General features: G+C 41.9%; 1 protein-coding gene across 1 annotated transcript; it reads left to right on the forward strand.

Moving 5' to 3' along the window:
* Window positions 1-1091: 1091 nt before the first annotated feature.
* On the forward strand, window positions 1092-19909 carry pik3c2g (phosphatidylinositol-4-phosphate 3-kinase catalytic subunit type 2 gamma). Its single transcript, XM_085357562.1, has 32 exons — window positions 1092-1529; window positions 1642-1721; window positions 1979-2130; window positions 2835-2949; window positions 3060-3171; window positions 3580-3650; window positions 3814-3877; window positions 3986-4111; window positions 4277-4307; window positions 5115-5298; window positions 5434-5556; window positions 5720-5848; window positions 6376-6490; window positions 6584-6717; window positions 6866-7054; window positions 7431-7524; window positions 7685-7779; window positions 8529-8709; window positions 8849-8956; window positions 15076-15168; window positions 15317-15446; window positions 15539-15675; window positions 15763-15932; window positions 16026-16182; window positions 16278-16387; window positions 16493-16661; window positions 17151-17269; window positions 17389-17485; window positions 17579-17642; window positions 17776-17855; window positions 18857-18982; window positions 19757-19909. The coding sequence occupies exons 1-32, from the start codon at window positions 1092-1094 to the stop codon at window positions 19907-19909; spliced, it is 4146 nt and encodes a 1381-aa protein (XP_085213688.1).
* Window positions 19910-20093: the final 184 nt, after the last annotated feature.

Here is a 20093-nt window from a genome sequence, read left to right on the forward strand (position 1 = left end):
AGTCTTTGTGACCCACTGAAACACAGTGATCGCGTATCTCAACTTGCTCAATAGCATTCCTCCATGAGGAGTGTATTCAGTGTATTCCAGTGTGTTAGTTGAACTGGACAGACGTGTTTATCCATGTTTATGATCACGTTTAAAACATTTTGACACACATACAGTAAAGTCAGAAGTGATGCTGCTTTGAAAATTAATGTCACATATGGTTTTCCATTGGTTAACTCGTGAAAAACACACACGCAAATTAAATCTAATCAGCATTTGAAACATACAATGAAAAGTCAAGATTGTTTTGTGTTTTCAAATTTTAATGTAAGACTAAGAACTAACTGGAATTAGTTCACCTGTACAACAACAGCACACGCACACATATGTAATACACAGTTTTGTCCAGCAGAGGGCAACTTTGTGACGCGGGAGAGGGAAGAGGAGGAACAGTGGGAGGAGCTAGCAAACCTTTCCAGATTTCTTACAGGTCTAACTGGCTGGGCTTGGCTTCATTCAAGCTTTCACCTTGAACAGGATACACGCCGGACATCAGAGCTTTTACGGTAAGCTCACAAAAATCTACCCGTGAATTTGCAAAAGATAAATCTTGTTATTCACAGCTACTCTTAACATTTTACTATAGAGGACCTTCTGTGACATGAAGGGAAAACACTACGTGATATGAAAAAGTACCAGGCTAGATTTGAGTTTGATTTAAATTCAAAAATCCCTGCTGTTCAGCTTTATACTGTCTAAAAATAGAATTTAAGTCATAATGTGTTATTTGTGGTGTCACTGATATATAACAAGGCATTGTTGTGGGCTTATTGGTGTGCTCTGTTGGATTTCCTGTTAAGATTTGAAAGCTTGTTAATAATTACACCAGCCTGAACCTTCAGATTCAGTTAGACTCTGCTCATAAAACCCGCCCTACCTTCAACAATTCGCATTTTCTAATGTAAGTCATCAAGTATCCTAACTTGTCATTATTAATAATACCACCACATAGGTTTTTTCTGTTCTGCCATGCTGTGAATGAAGGCCGTGCGGAGTGTGAAACACCAGCATCCAGAAAAACTTGTTTGCATGAATAAAATGCAATGGAAAGCTCAGCTGAAACACTCCACAGAGAAGATGCGAGCGACACCGATCTCCCCATGCCTTTGAGGGACGATTTAGAAGCAATACACCTGTATGAGAGCATTGATGACCTATCACAAAATGATGGGCCTAATTTGTACGACATCCCAGAATCCCCCACTTTAACCCAGCCTAAACCTGGAAATGATATCTGGAATTTTGAGATCGGAGGTCCTGGAAATACCAACCAGCAGAGCACCATTGGTCGCCCCCCAGTACCCCCAAGATCTCCTAATCTACAAAGATGTAGGCTTCCCAGTGAATGTTTGAGAGGAGAAAAGGTCCTTCGACTTCCTCCTCCTCCTCCTCCTCCCAGGCCGGGACTCAAAAAGCAGGTTTCTTGTGATTTCAGCGAGCCTCTTCAAAGACTGACTCGCTCCAAGACCGTATGCAACCAAGTGAGCATCTCCAATACTCATTGTAGACAAAAAGCTCCTTAATGTTCAAGATCGAAACCCAAAATACAGAGAGAAGACTGAAGAGTGTCTCTTGTATTCTTTTCCTCATCAGGATATATGGGCCATCACACTCATAGACACTCCGGAGGGCAGCACCAAGACAATGGTTTCGTTTTCTGCTGCAACTGCCAGGTATGAAAATGACCATAAAAACAACTTGTGTGGAAATGAAATGACTATAAAATGCTTTTGTTTACAATATTCTCCTTTACTATGACAGAAATCAGGCAAACAAAATTAGTCACTGGACTTTAAATCTTATATGCTGTGTATTTACTGTCAATTGTTTTGCTACTGGACGGCTCCTCTGTAGTTCCAGTTGGTTTCTAATCGCAATCATACTTTCATTTGGAATTTTGCAACCTGTTTTTCTTCACTGTCTCTGGCAGCTTAATGTCAAAATACAAGCACACAGAAAGTCTTTACAACTCCGGTTTGGTATGCGGTCGACTGCTGGACATCAACCGTGCTCTGCTGCAGCAGGTCGAGGTGACTATCAGTGTGGTGTGGGACCAAAACCAGATCCCCATTCCCACCTCAGGTAACATTTGTATATATACCAGTTCACTTGCTTCTGTTAGCTAGCAGCAGCTCCCATCCAATGTCACAAAATACTGGAGAGAGAGAAATCCTTTAAAAGTGGCTACAATAGTGCAATTTGTACATTCAAATGTTTAAAACCCATCACTGAATTCACTGCAAAGCTTCTTCTGTCATCATGCACTGACTCTGAGATGACAGTGCAGCCATCACACATGGTATTTGGGCAGAAACGTGGGCTAAGCATCTTTCTGAGGTCTTTACTGAAAATGAGGTCTAACACAAATGTAATAATATTTTCTGTTGCAAAGTTTAACCACAAATCAATTTTCTTGCTTTTTGTCTGTCCTTAAGTATCTGCAGACAACTTAACAACATTTGTTTCTTCCTCCGTCTTTTGGTTTCTGTGGCAGTTAAATGAATTTAAAACAGGAAAAATGATCATAAAATGTTGCTTGTTACTCGTAGTCTGTTTTAGAAATTATGCATTATTGATATTTCTAACTTAAAAAAATAAATAAGTGGTAAAATTGGCATAAAGTGTTAACAGACTTATCAGCAGTCAAGTAAGCAGCTATTACCCAACCTCGCAACCCAGGAAACTGTGCTGAACAGGGTCATTTGTAGGTAATATCTATAAATGCTTCATAAGTTTCTTCATATGTTGGCATGTGTGGTGTCTCTGAAGTCTAATCTTTTATCCAGTGAACAGGACAGTGAAGAGTCTGATCGAGGACATCTCCCAGCTTCTAGACATCCCTCCTGACCAATCTGAGCATTGCGTATTAAAACTGTGCGACTCCGAGGAGGTTCTCCAGAAGTAAGTTTATTGCTAGATTTTACTGCAAAAGCTCATGACGTCCTCTTAAACCTGCATCGTTTAATGTGGTGTAATGCGCCCCATGCACTCTTTTTTTGGTCTGCCTTTAGTGAAGAGCTGCTCGGCATGCACGAGACAATTCAGATCTACTACAAGCTTAATCTAGAAGTCCCCGTCCGACTGGTAAACATCAACAGCATCAAACGTGGACTGGCCAGAGATGTGAGTGGCTCAAGGTCCTTTTCCATTTCCTCTTACAGAAAGGATCCTTTCGCTTCGTCCCAAGTCTTGAAACAATGTACAACTCTTCCCGTTCCCTGGCCGGTTTGTTATCGTGAGAACTATTGTAGCTGTAAAAATCTCCACCCTGAGCTCTTGACTTTGCTCTGTGTAAACATGACGCCATGACTGGTGGCATTTAGCGTGAAGACGTAAACAGAATAAAGGTGAACCCGATGTGCGCTTAGATTTAAATGCATAAAAGACAAAATATGCATGTTCACTGTCGTGTAATTAGTTAAATGTTTTATATAAGCTACATATTGGATATTATTTATGGAAGTTGTCCACATATGAGCGACACCATAACCATAAAAATCCAACATTCCGATCTATGTCGCCCCCTTTAAGGCTGTGGATGACAACACTGCATGCCAGCTGTTCCGGTTCCTTGCTTCTGCTTTCGTCTTCAACACCAGCAAGTAAGACAACCAGCAGCACTGCATACCACCAGCTTTGAGGAGTAGTTTCATTAACAATGACAGCTATTTGATGGCGAGACAGTCAGATGGTGTCTGTTTGCAGAAAACATGAAGAGAGCTGGTTTTACTACCACTTTGTTTACACTTTTTCCTCCCCTCTCAGGCTGAGTCTTCAGAGTGTGCTCAACACCTACTGTAGAGAGGCAAAAGAGCTCTTCAGTAATAAGGTCAGTAAAATAAATAAATAAATAAAAGCAGCTAGTGGATTTTCTTTCTCAATACATGGTTGTCCAATATTTCTCCTCATTTGTGTCTCGTCTTATTATGGTCTGCAGTCTGGGGTGAATATTGGTGTTATTGTGAGCCGTGCTCGGACCATCAGCAACCTTCTGTGTGGTGTCACGTGCCAAGAACTGGAGGATGCCATTGGCAACCTCAACAGGATTAACCCAAGACCTCTGGTAGGTTATATCACAGAAACAGAACCATCAGTATAAATAGAAGTTAGTATCACACTAACCTGCAAAATTTGCCTCAATCTCATCGTTTTTCTTGTACCTTTAAAAACCTGCAAAAAATGCCTGTTCACATTAAAAATGACAGATGTTTCATTTTTTGTGTTGCAGAGTCATGAAGAGATAAGTGAGTGTGCAGATGGTGAGTATCTATACTGGTACGTGTGTGGTTGTGTGTGGTGTATATTTACTGTAAACTTTTTGTTGTTGCTGGACAGCAAAGAAGTTTTTTAGATTATTTTGGGCGTCAGGTTTATTTCCATAAGGAGAATCTATTTGAAAGTGAAACAAGTTATTTACTCATTGAAGCGTTGGTGACTGGACTCCAATCAAAAAAAAGAGAGCAGATTAGTGTCAATAGTAGAAGTGTCTGTATAACAGACAGGATGAGGCATGTAGTGGGTAAAAGATCCTGGAAATAATGGTGTTAAAGGCAGAATGATAAAATAGCAGAGTTTTAAAGAGCAGGAAATAGCTTTTACTATATGTGACAGACAAGAAGATGATTGGATCAGAGTGAAGAAAGAAGTGTGATATGAAACCGAGCTCCCAACACAAACTTGCCCACCAACCTACATGGTTATGAATTTTTAGTTTTGTAACAACATGCTCAATATGCTCAAAAACTTGAAAAACATATTTGTTATTTAAATATTTACAATTTTTGGAAGACCACTGTCAGACATATCAGTTTTGCCTCTGGCGCACAAACATGGTGTTATATGTACACTACTCTTTACTAACACTGCTTCAGTGCCATGTTTTGCATTTTATCAATGCCAAAGGAAAAAGAGAGCAAACTACAATTCTGGTATACTACACCTGTTATTGATACATCTACATAAAGCAATGACGATCATTATTAAATGTTTCAGCTATCAAATTTTGCTGTAAAGGTTCTACTAAAAAGTTGGACTCTCTTAAGTGATGTTTATTATCTGTGCTCCAGCCATGCTCATTCTCCACGAGGCGCTGCAAAAGCTGCTGCAGGTGTTTTTTGAAAACTTCCAGTCAGACTTCAGTGCCCCGAAGGTAACGAGCAGCTTGCAAATCTGTGACGTAGACCACAACCGCGACATCCTCCAGCTCAAAGTTGCTGCTCTCTACAAACTACAGCCCATCTGGGTAGACATGTACGTGTGTGGTTATTGTATTTTTATATATTTATATATGCATGCACAAACTCAATTCACGCGCTCAAGCATGAATGTTAACCACACCGTTGATATTCACTGATCTTCCCAGCTTTATTGTTCCTCTTCTTTTAGTTACGAGTCGTTCTCTATTTCGTGTGAGCTGACGTACGTCGGAAGGAAGCTCTGCGACAGTGGAGTTTGTGAAAATATCAGCACTGCCTTGTCACACGGAAACACAATCCAGTGTAACCGCATGTAAGATTTAGATAGTGCCCATAAGTATAAATTTTATTTTGTCACGTCCAACTTCCTCTTTCTTCATTTACAACCGGTCTAAAGTACGATAATGTAAAATAATTGCAAGACAAACAACGCGTGTAAATGAATAATATATAACCTATATGTTCTTTGTTTTTAGGATAGTATTCCCTGTTTCAATAAATCAGCTTCCCTATGAGTCCATGCTCACTTTTCGCCTCAAGGGCTCCAAGAAAGGCAAAACTGCTGAGCTTTTATCGTGGGCTGTACTACCTCTTTACAGCGATAGGTAAGTTGTCATTAAAGCTTACATCTCTATAGCACCTATAAAGTTTTTGTGTCTATTTGGATTGGTTTAAAATTCATATGCACACTCATTGGACTTTACGAGCACTTGGAGACAGTGGGTAGGAAAAACTCCCTTTTAACAGGAAGAAACCTCAAGCAGAACAGCGCTATTTTAGCTGTAAAAATCTAAACCTAATTGGCTGATGAGATATTTGCAGTGATGAGGAGTTGGACAGGTGTTCCTAATAAAGTGACTGGCGAGTATATGCAACTGTGAATTAAATCATGTATTGGTGTTAACTGAGGAAACCCCAGTTCCACTATCTCTGTGTTTGTTTTCACGCATTAAAATGAAAGTGCTTCATTCTTTTAATACTTTAAAGACTCAAAACAACAGATGGAAACATGTCACTGTGCAAGAACAGTTTTCAAATTGCTTTGCATTGCATGTGTTTAAAGGCTGGTTGTGTTTTTACAAGCTCAGTGTAGTTCTGTTGCAATAAGTGTATTCTCTCTCTCTGTGTGCAGGACTCTCGTAACAGGCACCGTCTTGCTCTGTATGTCTACTTTGGCTGAGCTGTCTTTTCCTCCGTCCGCTGCCCTCTTTGACAGCCACAGACAAGCCACTGGGGTGATAATGCAGGTAAGTAATACTGGACAGCTCTGCCCTCTGTTGATCAAAAAGCAAAACGACACCACATTCCTTGACTCTTTATCTTCCTACCTTTTCCCTCAGCTTCAGTTTCAAGACCAGGTTGAGTGGGAGTATAAGAGGCCCATTGCACTCCCTGGGTCAATATTGTTCACACAGGCTTGTGAGGAACTGCAAAAGAAAATGCTGGAGGTTTCAAAGAAGCATTGTCTCTGCTTGTGAGTAGAATGACTTAATTCCTGAGTCATTTGAGAACAGGACTAGTCAGAAATACCTTGGACTACGAGTTCTCAGTAATTCTTCAAGATTGCTTCCAGGGTTTTGTTGTCAAGCAACACATTCCTAAAATAATTTTTCTTTCACCAGTCTTACAGAGAATGAGAAAGCTTTCCTGTGGACGAAACGTCACAGCAGCGACAAACAAAGTACGTTCCTCCACCTGCTGCTGGGCGGAGTTTCCCACTGGTATCCTGAAAACCTGACAGAAATCTATACCATACTGGAGAACTGGGCTATCTATCTACCTGAGGAAGCCCTTTTCCTGCTTAGCGACAGGTACAGCGTTTACATGCAAAAATAAAGTGCTGTCACTTAGAAAAGCTGACCAAAAAATTTATACAACATATGAAAGTAGTTATCAGTTCAACTAACACAAGGTAATAACTGGGTACCCTAAAACAAGGTCAGCGTAGTCTTTGGTTCTGGCTTCCTTTAGCCTAACACTGATCGTCCTGGATCTGGAATATCATTTCTTTAATCTTCTTAATATTCCTGGCCACCTACATTATCATCATAAATGAAGCACAGCGCATAATTCAAGACAATAAACACTAAAGAACTTTTGTAATAGAAACTGATGGATATCTGGTTAATGTTTCATTCATTTAAAACAAAAATGATCTGAACCCTTTCCCACTGATCTCACTTCCAGCTTTCATGATCAGACTGTACGACAGACAGCCGTTCAGTACTTTGAGCAGATACCAGATGGGGATCTGGAGGTGTATTTACCACAGCTGGTCCAGGTGAGCAAACTAACACACATTCAAACCTTTCAAAGGAGATCTCAAAAAAAATATGATGTTGAAGTAGTTAAATTTTTCAGATGATAAATTGGACAACTGGTGGCACACTTTGCACGCTCAGTAGTTTGATGTGTGATTGATGAGTGATCATTTCCTGCAGGCACTGAAGAATGAGTGGAAATTGGATGGACCCCTGGTAATGCTGCTGTTGGAGAGATCACTTAGGAACATACGCATCGCTCAGCAGCTCTTCTGGTGAGTCAGACACTAAACTGATGAGGAATAATACTAAAACTACTGGCATTTAATTCAGGTGAAAATGTTTATTGCCATATTAACATGAAAAAAGCTGAAAGACTTCTGTCTTTACTGATAAAATATTGATTTATTTATTACAGTTTTTCACTCTACTCGATTTTGTGATCAAATAGTGATCACATAAGAACAAGTCCATAAAAACTTATCAAATTGAAATCTTACTCCAAGTCATTTTCTTCCCCCTGAATTCATTGAATAGTACAAATAGAAGCTATGTCTTTCTTACTGTAAAGGGTTGTGTGACATGACTTAAACTAGTTTTTCCATAACATACGAGGAACTGCAGGATTTCCCGCTAACTCTTCTCTCTTGACACTGTGCACCGCCCACTGCATAATGGGCCTCCCAATAAGAGATCTAAAGATACCAGCTGGTATAAAAATGCAGCTGCTATTTTTAGAGCTGATATCATTGAATATGATCACAGAAATATATAAAGAAGTACATTTTGTGCACGCTAAAAGAGGTGAAATTTAGGAAACTGCCTTTGTATTCTAGTGTGTGTTAACAAAGCAAATCTTCACTGGCTTTCACACACAGTTAAGATGCTTCACTTATCAGTCGACCTTATTTCTTTTAGTTCTAGACTCACTGTGTTTAGGTTCAACCTCTATGATGCTTTTAGGCAGTAAGTGACAACATCATGCATGCAAAGCTTTACAACTCATGCTAGAATATAATGTCAGGCTGCTGGAGGATGCCCGCAATGACCAACACTACCAGAGCTGGTTCAGTAAAATTCACGCTGCCCTGCTGCAGTGCTGCGGCCAAGCACTGAGGGAGGAGCTGCAGCGCGAAACCAAGCTGATGGCCGTGCTCGTACAGGTGGCTAGTAGCATTCGCAGTACTGACAAGGCTCGTCGTAAGGTCCGTAATTAACTCATTGGTGCATTCACTTCCTGGCTTATAATCCTTGTAATCATCGTGTCTGTCGATGTACAAGAAATGCATTTAATTTTTTGTTTTCTTTTGTGTTTTTTCTCCCGCTTTGCTCTTTTGTCTGCAGAGTACTTTGAAAAAAACAGGGTGGAGAATTGAAGACTTCTTTAAGGATGGGATCAGCTGTTGCCTACCACTAGATCCTGCTGTCTGTGTGAATGGAGTGAAGCTAGAAGTAAGATTGTTACCCACCACATCATATATCAGTATTTTTTTTTTTTTTTTTTTTTTTTTTTTTTTACAACTTTATTTATAGTTTTCCAACAAAACAGTCCAGAATTTCTTACAAAAGTTGCGAACCCTACCCCCCACCCCCATCCAGGTGGCATCCCCACAACCAGGAAGCACAATACACACAACACAAAAAAAAAAAAAAAAAAAAAAAGGGGAGAAACACTCAAACCAATCTGTGACAGTCATTATAGCACCAACAGCCGGACCCCGGCACATGAGAGAAGAAACAAAGAAGAAAAAGGGAATAAAGAAATCCCAACAGTCAAAGTACGGGCATTGAGGAGACTATGGACAGCAGTCCGAGAAGAGAGCAAGAGCATAAATTACCAACAAGTAAAGAACAATAAATCAGGCAAAAGACAGACTCTTGACATGAGTTATGAACCGTGACCAGGTTTTGTCATATTTACTCTCCAAGCCGCGCACGGTATACCTAATTTTTTCCAGAGCTAATCCCAACATCACCTCTCTAATCCAATGGACGTAGGAAGGAGGGTTCGACGCCTTCCAGCTCAGCAGTATCAGACGGCGGGCATGCAACGAGGCAAAGGCTATTGCGTTTTTGTGGAGGGGAGAGAGTCTCAGCTCTTCCCGAGGTACACCGAAGATAGCTATCAAAGAGTCAGGCCGCAGTGTTTCACCCGATATAGCTGACAGTGATTGAAAAATTGATGTCCAGAAACCATACAGGGAGGGACATGACCAAAACATGTGCCCCAAAGAAACAGGAGAGTAATCACATCTAGGACAATTCGGTGCAACATCAGGGTACAGTTTAGACAGTCTGTCATTAGAATAGTGGAGCCTGTGGACGACCTTAAATTGAATCAGGCCATGTCTAATACAGAGAGAAGACGTATGTATACGCTGTATGGCTTTCTTCCAGATGTCTTCTGACATGAGTTCTCCAACCTCCCCTTCCCACGCCGCCTTAGGTTTGTCCCATGTATGAGGGCAGCTTTCAAGAATCAATGCATAAATCTTCGATATTGCTCTTTTAGTGGGCTGACTCACATTAAGAACTAGATACAGTAGGTCCTTAGAGGGCAGAGACGGTTACCCTGGGAGAAATTTAGAGGCAAAACTCCGAGCCTGAAGGTATCTGAAGTAGTGAGACTTTGGTAAGTTATGGTCTTCACACAAATATTTAAATGAGACAAAGCCATCCTCAGTGAAGAGATCTTGAAAGAAAACCAGACCGTTTCTGTGCCAGACTGCAAATGAATGATCTATTTGAGATGGTGTAAAAAGATGGTTGAACATTATCGGAGAAAAGCTACAAGTATTTGTCAAGTTAAAATGTTTCCTGAATTGACCCCAGATCTTAATTGAATTTTGAACCACCAAATTGGAGTTCAGCCCAGATGCTTTGACATTCAGTGGGAGAGGGGCAGTTAAGATCGAAATCGGAGAGATTGGGAGTGTAGCTCTCAGTTCCATATCTGCCCAGACTGGACCCTCCCCATCCGCAAACATAGTTATCCAATATGTCAGCTTGACAATGTTAGCAGCCCAATAATAGAATAAGAAATTAGGTAAGCCCAAACCACCATCAGCTTTAGCTCTCTCCAGGCTCGCTCTCCTTATGCGTGCAGGTTTTTTGTTCCATATGAACAAAGAGACAAAGCGATCCAGCTGGGCAAAATAGGATTTGGGGAGAAAGATGGGGATCATTTGGAATAGATAAAGAAACCTGGGCATTACAGTCATCTTCACCACATTTATCCGTCCTGCCAGCGAAAGTGGGAGTTTTGACCACCTACCCAGATCAGATTTAGTACTGTCCAGAATAGACCTGTAGTTATACTGGAAAATAGTCTTAATCGAGCCAGCTATTTCCAGTCCCAAATATGTGAATTTGTCATTTTCAATTTTAAAAGGCAAATCGTCATAAGTGGTCTGTTTTGCCAGATTGTTCAATGGAAACAGTAAAGATTTTGATAAATTAACCTTATACCCCGATATGTTGCTGAACTCCCGCAGCCAGCGGAAAAGGTGGGGCATACTCCCAATTGGGTCTGATATCTGCAAAAGGAGATCATCAGCATAAAGCAGAGTTTTATGAGTTACCTCACCCCTGGATATACCTTTAATCCTCTCATCAGATCTGATAGCAATTGCCAGCGGCTCGATCGCAATGTCAAACAGGAAGGGTGACAGGCAACAGCCCTGCCTCGTCCCCCTGTAGAGCGAAAAATATTCCGAAATCAGACCATTTGTCCTGACTGCAGCCATAGGCGTTGAATATAGGACTTTAATCCATCTACAAAAAGTAGGTCCCATGCCGAATTTCTCCAGAACTGTGAAAAGGTAGGACCATTCGATTCTATCAAACGCCTTTTCAGCGTCAAGGCTCAGAATAACTTCCGGTTGTATTGTCGAATGGGGGGAGAATACCACATTAAACAGTCGTCTCACATTAAAAAATGACTGCCGTCCTGGAATGAAGCCCGTTTGGTCCTCATTAATAATGGTGGAAATAATAGGGTCCAACCGTAGTGCAAGAGTTTTGGTTAAAATCTTATAGTCACAGCACAAAAGACTTATTGGCCTGTATGAGCTACACTGTACAGGATCTTTATCTTTCTTTAGTAAGACTGAGATCGTGGCCTGGGTAAGCGTCTGCGGCAGATTGCCAGTAGCAAAAGATTCAGCATAAACTGATTCTAAAATAGGTGTGAGCTTCGAAGAGAATTCCTTGTAAAACTCCATGGGGAAACCGTCCGGACCTGGCGACCTTCCAGTCTGAGATAATTTAATAGCGTTCGTTATCTCTTCAATCGACAACGGCTGTTCCAAAGGCGACTGAGCGTCCGGAGAGAGCTTGGGAAGATCCAGCGAGTCAAGAAACGAGTAGATCTCGGATGAATTACTGCCCACCTCTGATTGATATAGGGTAGAGTAAAAATATTTGAACTGGTCATTAATGACTCGGGGGTCGTGGGATATCGAATCAGCACCTATTTCAATTCCCGAAATCACGCGCTCAGCTGACCGCTGTTTGAGCTGAAGTGCAAGGAGCCTCCCCGCTTTATCTCCATGCTCATAATATACCTGCCTGGATTTAAAAATATTTCTTTCGGCTCTCCATGTCATAAGCGTGTCAAATTCAGTTTGCAACAGTAATTTCTCCTTAAAGAGATCTGGCGTAGGTGAAAGAGCGTAACGCCTATCCATATCCGCAATCTTGTCAGCCAGTTCTTTAAGTTGTTTAGAGCGCTCCTTGTCTCTGTGTGCCACATAAGAAATAACTTGGCCCCTAATATAGGCTTTCATAGACTCCCACAAGACTCCCCTCGACACATCCTGGGTGTCATTAATTTCTAGAAAGAAGTCAATCTGATTGCTGAGAAACGTTTTAAAGCGTCCACATAAAAGTAATAGGGGGTCTAGCCGCCACGTTCGTTGGGGCGCTACATTACCTGGAAAAACCAGACCCATCTGCACAGGGCTATGATCTGACAACACTATACTGTGGTATTTGGTGCTGGAAATTAAGGGAAGTAGCTGGTTATCGACAATGAAGTAATCAATCCTGGAGTAACTATGATGTACAGGGGAAAAAAAGGAAAATTGCTTCGTAGATGGGTTTGTTGCACGCCAAGGGTCTGATAAGCCGTAAGAACGAAGTAGGGAATTAATAGCCACTGCTGCTGACGAGAGGGTGTTGCTCGACCTTACGCTTGATCGGTCCAGCTGGGGAGAAAGGACACAATTAAAGTCTCCACCTAGAATTAGTTTATAGGAGACAAGGTCTGGGAGAGTCGAAAAAAAATTAAGAAAGAACTGTGCGTTGTCCCAGTTAGGTCCATAAATATTAGCCAGTATTAGTGGTGTGTTAAACAGCTTGCCCACTACAACAACATATCTGCCATTAGGATCTGATATCACTTCAGAGTGTTCAAATGGAACCCCCTTCCTAATTAAGATTGCTGTTCCCCTGGCTTTGTAGTTAAAACGTGAATGATATATTTGTCCAATCCACTTACAACCTAATCTTTTTTGGGAGTTAGTATTTAAGTGTGTCTCCTGTAGAAACATCACGTCAGGTTTGAGCGATTTCAAATGACTAAATACCTTGCTTCTTTTAACCAAATTATTCAGCCCTTTGACGTTCCAGCTAATGAATGAGACCGGTTTCTGTTGATTATTCACATTATCCAGAGTCATAGTGCCACAATCGATAATAGACTGATCCTGCACGTTGGTTATATCTCAGTGTTTCAGTGCCTGTTTGAGCCACAACATAAACCACAGATAAACCCAAAGCAAAACTAACAAAAACAAACAGATAAACATAGATAAACCTCTCACCATCCTGGACCCCTGGGCTGGTCTTCCACAAACCTGAGACTGCCCTGAAAACACTCCTCTCTCTCCTAGGCATATAACACGTTTACACTAGCTTAAACTCTTACATGAACTCAGCAAAGACAGAACAAAGTATAATAGGACCCTTAACTCAGCATCATTATTGCCGCATGCATGTCCGCACCCATCCACTGTACAGGCCAGTACGGCTCTGAACACTCACGGTTGGAAAATAATCCCACAAGAAAGGGGTAAAACCCAATAAAAATAATGACACTGGTGATAAGAAAAAGGGGATTAATTAATCAGAATACATCAAAAAGCAAAATAAAAGCACTGTTGGGGTTATGGTGTCGGGCTGGAACTAAGACCAATGAGGATACCGAAGATATTCTGAAATAAAATATTCCCCAGGCCACATGACATCCACAGAAATCCCCAACATCTTATAGCTATACCTTGTCCAATCATAAAGGGCATCCAACCGTAGCGTGGCGACGTTCACCAGTCAATGCACAGCCTGTGCATACTACCTCAATGGTAGCACGCAGCGTGTGATACTTGTTGTGGTCCGTGAATTAACTGTCACTCTCCCTCCGTCTCCCGTGGGCGCAGATTGGTCTCGACGTAGTGCCTTGCCTTGATCGGGTCTTCGAAAGACATCTGTTCGCCAGCCGGGGTCGTGATTTTCAATGTAGCTGGATACAGGAGACCATATTTCACTCCCGTACACCGGCGAAGCAGTCTTCTCACCTCGGTAAAGGCCGATCTCTTCTTTCTAACGGTGGCCGAGTAATCTGGGTAGATGTAGAAACGCTTCCCATTACGGGTAATGGGACCTGCCCCCATGGCCTTTCGAAGAACATCCACTTTCTCCTGAAAATAGTGGAACTTGACGATTATCGGTCTCGGGGCATCTCCATCCTTTGGCCTCGGCTGCAGGCTCCTATGCGCCCGATCGAGCGTCGGCGTATAGTCGAGGGCGAGCGCTTCCTTCAACAATTCAGCCACGGCTTTCTCCGGTCGAATATTTCCGAATCCCTCTTCCACTCCAATTAGTCTGCAGTTATCACGACGTTGCCGGGACTCCAAATCATCGGCCTTGTCTGCCAACCGGACGACTTGGGCAGATAGCGCATCAACTTTAGCTTCCAGTGCTACAACACGGTTAGCCTGGCCATTAGCTTCCTCCTCAAGATCATCAGTGCGGGTCGAGAGCGTGGCGTTTTCTTTCTGCATGTCTTCGATAACCTTCGCAAACTCTGCGCGCACACTCAGGACCTCTGACCTTAAATCACCCGCCAAGTCGTCTATTTTCTTGTGTAGTTCACCTGCAGCTGCCATCACAGACGAGTCGATCTTGGCTAGCACATTCTGCTCCGTTTGCTTTATGGCAGCCATGATTGTGTCGAGATCCGGCCCGGCCCCCACCCCCGCGGCCGGATCCGCACCAGGCAAGTCCGAGGCATCAGGCCCCGGCTTCTGCTTGAGCGATTTAGGCATGTTGAACAGCTTTAGACTACAAAATACAACTGATTCGAAAGATTAGGCACTTGTGAGACGGGTTCGCGCCGGGATGTACTAGAAGGGGAGCGGGAAAATTACGCAAATGGTCAATCTAAGCAGAGCTCGCAAAAACACGTCTTCACATGTCGCTGCTCTCTCCCCTCCCCATCAGTATTTTTTTTTAATGCAAACACACAGCAACGTTTTATTTCAGGTGTTTACTCTTTGATGTGTTACTTCCAGGCCTGTAAGGTCCACAGCTCATTTGCTGCTCCTCTGGGGATCCCATTTATCTGCATTGACCCTCTGGCCAAGAACTACAATGTTATCTGCAAGGTGAGTAATGATATGCAGTTGGATCGATCCACACTGTGTTTTTGCTTGTTGTCTTCCAGGGAAATTAAATCTGTTTCAAAACTGCTATTACATAGCTCTGAATATTAGAGGACACTCTAAGGAAATCTCAGTTAAACGTGTTGTTCAGACAGGAGATGACCTGCGTCAGGACATGCTGGTACTTCAGATTGTCCGTGCGATGGACAGAGTGTGGCTCCAAGAGGGACTCGATCTACAAATGATCACCTACAAGTGTATTTCTACAGGCCAAGCTCGGGGTCAGTATGATAGATTTGTTTGTGCTTTTGAACGTCCATAAATAGTCTTGGAATTTGTGTTTTTCCAAAGCTTGTTATTTTATGCTTGTCAGGTCTGGTGGAAGTGATACCAGAGGCAGTGACCCTGGCAAAGATTCATAAAGAGTGGGGTCTGGGTGGAAGCCTCCGAGAGGACACTCTGGAGAAATGGTTTCACATGTTTAACAGAACTAAGGAAGACTACGAGAAGGTTAAGACCATCTGAAAAGCCTTTTCTTAACGATGCACTGTCACTGCTCCATCTTTCTCGTGCATAACACTTTCTGTTTATATGCAGGCTGTGATGAACTTCCTGCACTCGTGTGCCGGGTGGTGCGTTGCTACCTTCATCCTGGGCATCTGCGACCGCCACAATGACAATATCATGCTGAAAAAAAGTGGGCACATGTTCCACATTGACTTCGGGAAGATAATGGGCAATGCACAGATGTTTGGAGGTGTTAAAAGGCAAGTCAGCAAGTCAAGCAAAGCAGCATTTTGAAAAAGGACAGAGTGCTGTTATGTATGAGCAACAAAAAACATTTTCCTGCTCAATAATAGGGACCGGTCTCCCTTCATCTTTACATCTGAGATGCACCACTTCATCACTGGTGGAGGGCAGAAGCCTCAACGCTTGCATCGCTTCGTGGAGCTCTGCTGTGAGGCTTACAACATAATCAGACAGCGTTCTGCACTCATACTCAGCTTGTTGGAGCTTGTAAGACTAAATAACATTACAGTCCCTTTTTAACTCTGTCTGAGAACGGAAAACATCCCGTAAAACAGGTTTCTACCCATTGTGTATATTTCCAGATGCTACATGCAGGAATGCCAGAACTGAAGGACTCTAATGACTTGCAGTACGTCCAGAACAACCTCAGACCTCACGATACTGATCTGGAGGCCACCTCCTTCTTTACAAAGTAATGTGACGTGTGTGGCAACGTCTTCCTAAGAATACATATAATCCTTCCGCAAATAAACAAACTTGCATTTAATTTCTGCTGTTTGTGTTACACCTGTGGTAGGAAGATCAAGGAGAGTATGGACTGTGTTGCAGTCAAGTTTAACTTCCTGGCACACAACATTGCTCAACCCAAGACAAAGGGCACCCTGCCCCGGGAGAGTGCTCCTGCTCCTGCTAGTAACATTCAGGAAGCTGTCATTTTGGGATACTCTGCCAAGGGAAAAGATGTGGTAAGCCTGCAACTGCACTTTGGCCTCAGTAACAAAACAAACCATTATAAAATAGATTTTACCTGATGCACTAAAGGGCTGTTTATTAGGCCCAAATAGCTGGAGGAGGCAATAAAACACTTGGAAGTGACAGCGAATTCACACTTTTTTTTTTTTGATTGTTTGCTGTCACTTACAGCTTGTCAGAAGGCAGTCTTGTGCTTATAAAGTCTTTCCCAAGGGTTGGGTGAGGAGTATTTGTAAGCATTTACTACTCTTTGATCCGAAGAGCTGTCCTGATGTCAAGTGCTTCTTCTTCTAGTCACATTCAGTCTATAGTAGAAATAACAGCAAGGATCAAGGATTCAGGTGTTTGCAAAAATGCAGTGAAAATAAAGGAGTTTGCATATGAGCAGTGATTTAAGCTACTAAAACAATCTCCCTGGAAGCTTTTAACACAGTTCCTGTAGTCTCTATCTAATGTAATAATTGGTTGTGTTTGATTTGCAGCTCTATGACCTAAGGATAACCATTGACGATGGGTTTCTGACCAGTGAGAAAACATTTGGACAGTTTGAGCTGATCCATAGGGAGCTGCAGAAACACTTTATTGAATCAACACTACCACAGTGAGTGAATAAATTAACATAAATCCTGCTCTCATGTATTATATTTTGTTGCACAGCTCGTTCTCATAGTAATTACATAATTAGATGCATGACTTCGCTTCCACTCCTTTGCTTCCAAGGTTTCCGAGCTGGTACCAGATGTCATTCACGCCAGGCAGGAAGATGTCTCTGCTGAATAAATACCTAAAAGAGCTTTTTGAAGGACCTTGCAAAGGAGTGAGTTTCTTCCCTGCTTTAGTAGTCCTTTGTGATTAGCTGTTTTCCCCATTAGAGCTGAACTTGAAAAGTATCTCAATTTGCCACCCGCAGAATGAATTTGTCTGCAGCTTGTTTCTGGATGGTCCAGGACATAACCGAGGTCCAAAATGTGCAGGTAAGAACAATGGAAAAAATATGTGAATGTGAGCGTTGATTGCGTGGTATATTGAGAAAAGTGTGATATTAGTTTATTTATAAGAAATTCCTTTGCTGTGATCTAATTGCACTTGTGTGATTATCTGTTGCAGAAGAGCAGCCTCAGGTCCAGCTTTACATTACTTACGTCAACTACAAGCTCTCTGTAATGATAAAACACCTGAAGAACATTGTGAGTTTAATTTATTCTTATTACTGTCCCGCAGCATTTAGCAAGAGTAAAGCATGTATAGTTAGGGTTCTATATCAGATATATACTCACTGGATACTACATCAGGTTCACCTCATTAACTTAGTCATACTAGTATGAGGTTGGACCGTCTTGCCTTCAGAATTCCTTAATTCTTCATGACATAGATTCAACAAGGTGCTGGAAATAATCCTCAGACATTTTGGTCCTGTTGACATGATAGTGTCACACAGATCCACTTTCATGTTGTGAATCTCTCATCCCGAAAGTGCTCGACTGCACTGAGATCTGGCGCCTGTGAAGGCCATTTGAGTACAGTGAACTCATTGTCACGTTCAAGAAAAATGTTTGAGATCATTTAAGTTTTGTGTCACAGTGTGTTAAGCTGTAGGATCCTTACTTCGATCGTGTCCATTACACCATCATGAACTACCAGAGGTTATTCTCCTCTTATACCAACCAGGTATTTGTGTCCTAAGAACTGCTGCTTACTAGATTCTTTATCTTTTTGGAACCTCCCCTATAAACCATAGAGAAGGACATGGTGAAAAAGCAGATCAGCAGTTTCTGAAACACTCCTGTCTGGATTGAGTGATTGTCTGTGGCTCGGGAGATAGAATCGGTCATCTACTAATTGGATGGATGGTGGATCGAATCACCAACCTTCCGGTCCATTCATCGGAAAACAACTAGTGTAAATGCTAGATAGCCATAAAACAAAGTGCTTGTATGAATGAGGCAAGTTCTTTGAGTTTTGAGGTAGAGTAGAAAAGTGCTTTATAAGAACCAGGTCATTTACCATCAGGCACCAAGAACCACCCCACATTCAAAGTCTCTTAAATCACCTTTCGTCCCCATTCTGAAGCTCAGTTTAATCTTCAGCAGTTTGCAAAAATGCATTAGTTGCTATCATGTGACTGAGTGTACTTGTGGCACGTGCTCATTCTCCTCTGACTTCCTGTTCATTCGCCTCTCCTCAACAGAAGCACCCGAACGGTTCTAACCCTGATGCCTATGTTATCACATACCTGAGGCCAGACCCTCGGAGGCGCTCCAAGAGGAAGACAAAGATTGTCCGCAATAATGTCAACCCCATCTTCAATGAACTGGTAGTGCCATCATTCCTCCTCTCTATCCATGATTAGACACAGTCAAGACATCTTTTGGTACTTAGCTGTATTACAGGGTAGCTTGTACATTTATAATCTTTTTCCACTAGTACATAGTGGCTTGGCTTGGCTCAGCTCCACTAAGTTTTTGGGTTTTCCATTAGGTGGTAGTACGTGGCACCAGGTGCTTTTTTTAATATCTATATGGCTGGGGTTCCAAGCTATCTGAGGCAATCCAAAAATGTGATCGACTGAGTAGCGTCAAGTGGAAAATCAGCTAATAGTACTTAATACTTTTAGTCTGCGTGCCTTTCACATGGGTAATTTGTTTTCACTTAAACTTCTAAACTGAAGTGCTTAGTTTAAAAAAACAACAAAAAAGAAATTGTGCAGTACAGCCACAATCACAAATTTCACCTAATATGATGATGCATCCTTGAACCCTTGAGCTGGATTTTGTCATCATGCATTAGCTGTCACATGTACAGTTAATTGTGATGAAAAAAAAAGTTTGTTTTTCTTTTGCTTTGTGTTTTGAATACTTCTTCAGATAAATTGTTCTCACTCTGACTTATAACTAAATGTATGAATGTGTTTATATATTTCATTATAATGAGAGTTCCTTCTGTGCTGCTGCAGTCTGATTTACAACATGATCTTTGACCCACTAACCATCATATTCCCACAAATTTATAGCCTCTTATAAACTCTTATTTAGAATTATAAAACCACATCTTAAGCTAGGTAACTAAAGTGTCTCCTTCCTACTCACAGGTGGAGTACACTTTGGTCACACAGCTGAATGGGATAGTCCTGGAAGTGGTAGTAAAGAGCAAGAAGGCTTTTGTGGCTGCAACTAACATAAAACTGGACGAAAAGTTGCTCAATCAGGAGCTCTGGTTCCCTCTCGGAAACTCTGCTATCTGACCTCAGAGCTGCACTGCAGGCTTACTGCCAGCAGGGGGTGCAACCACATCAAGTGAGGGACCACATTCATGGATTTGAGAGGGAGATGCCTGAGAAGAGGAAGAATGCACTGTATACAAAACTGCATGCCAGTTATACCTATTTATCAGATGCAACTTTATCCCATTCCAGACTTGAAAACACT

Source organism: Diplotaxodon limnothrissa, linkage group LG7 (assembly GCF_057381915.1).
Source record: "Diplotaxodon limnothrissa isolate DT_005_m linkage group LG7, D_limnothrissa_male_GT1.1, whole genome shotgun sequence".
Lineage (NCBI taxonomy): Eukaryota > Metazoa > Chordata > Actinopteri > Cichliformes > Cichlidae > Diplotaxodon > Diplotaxodon limnothrissa.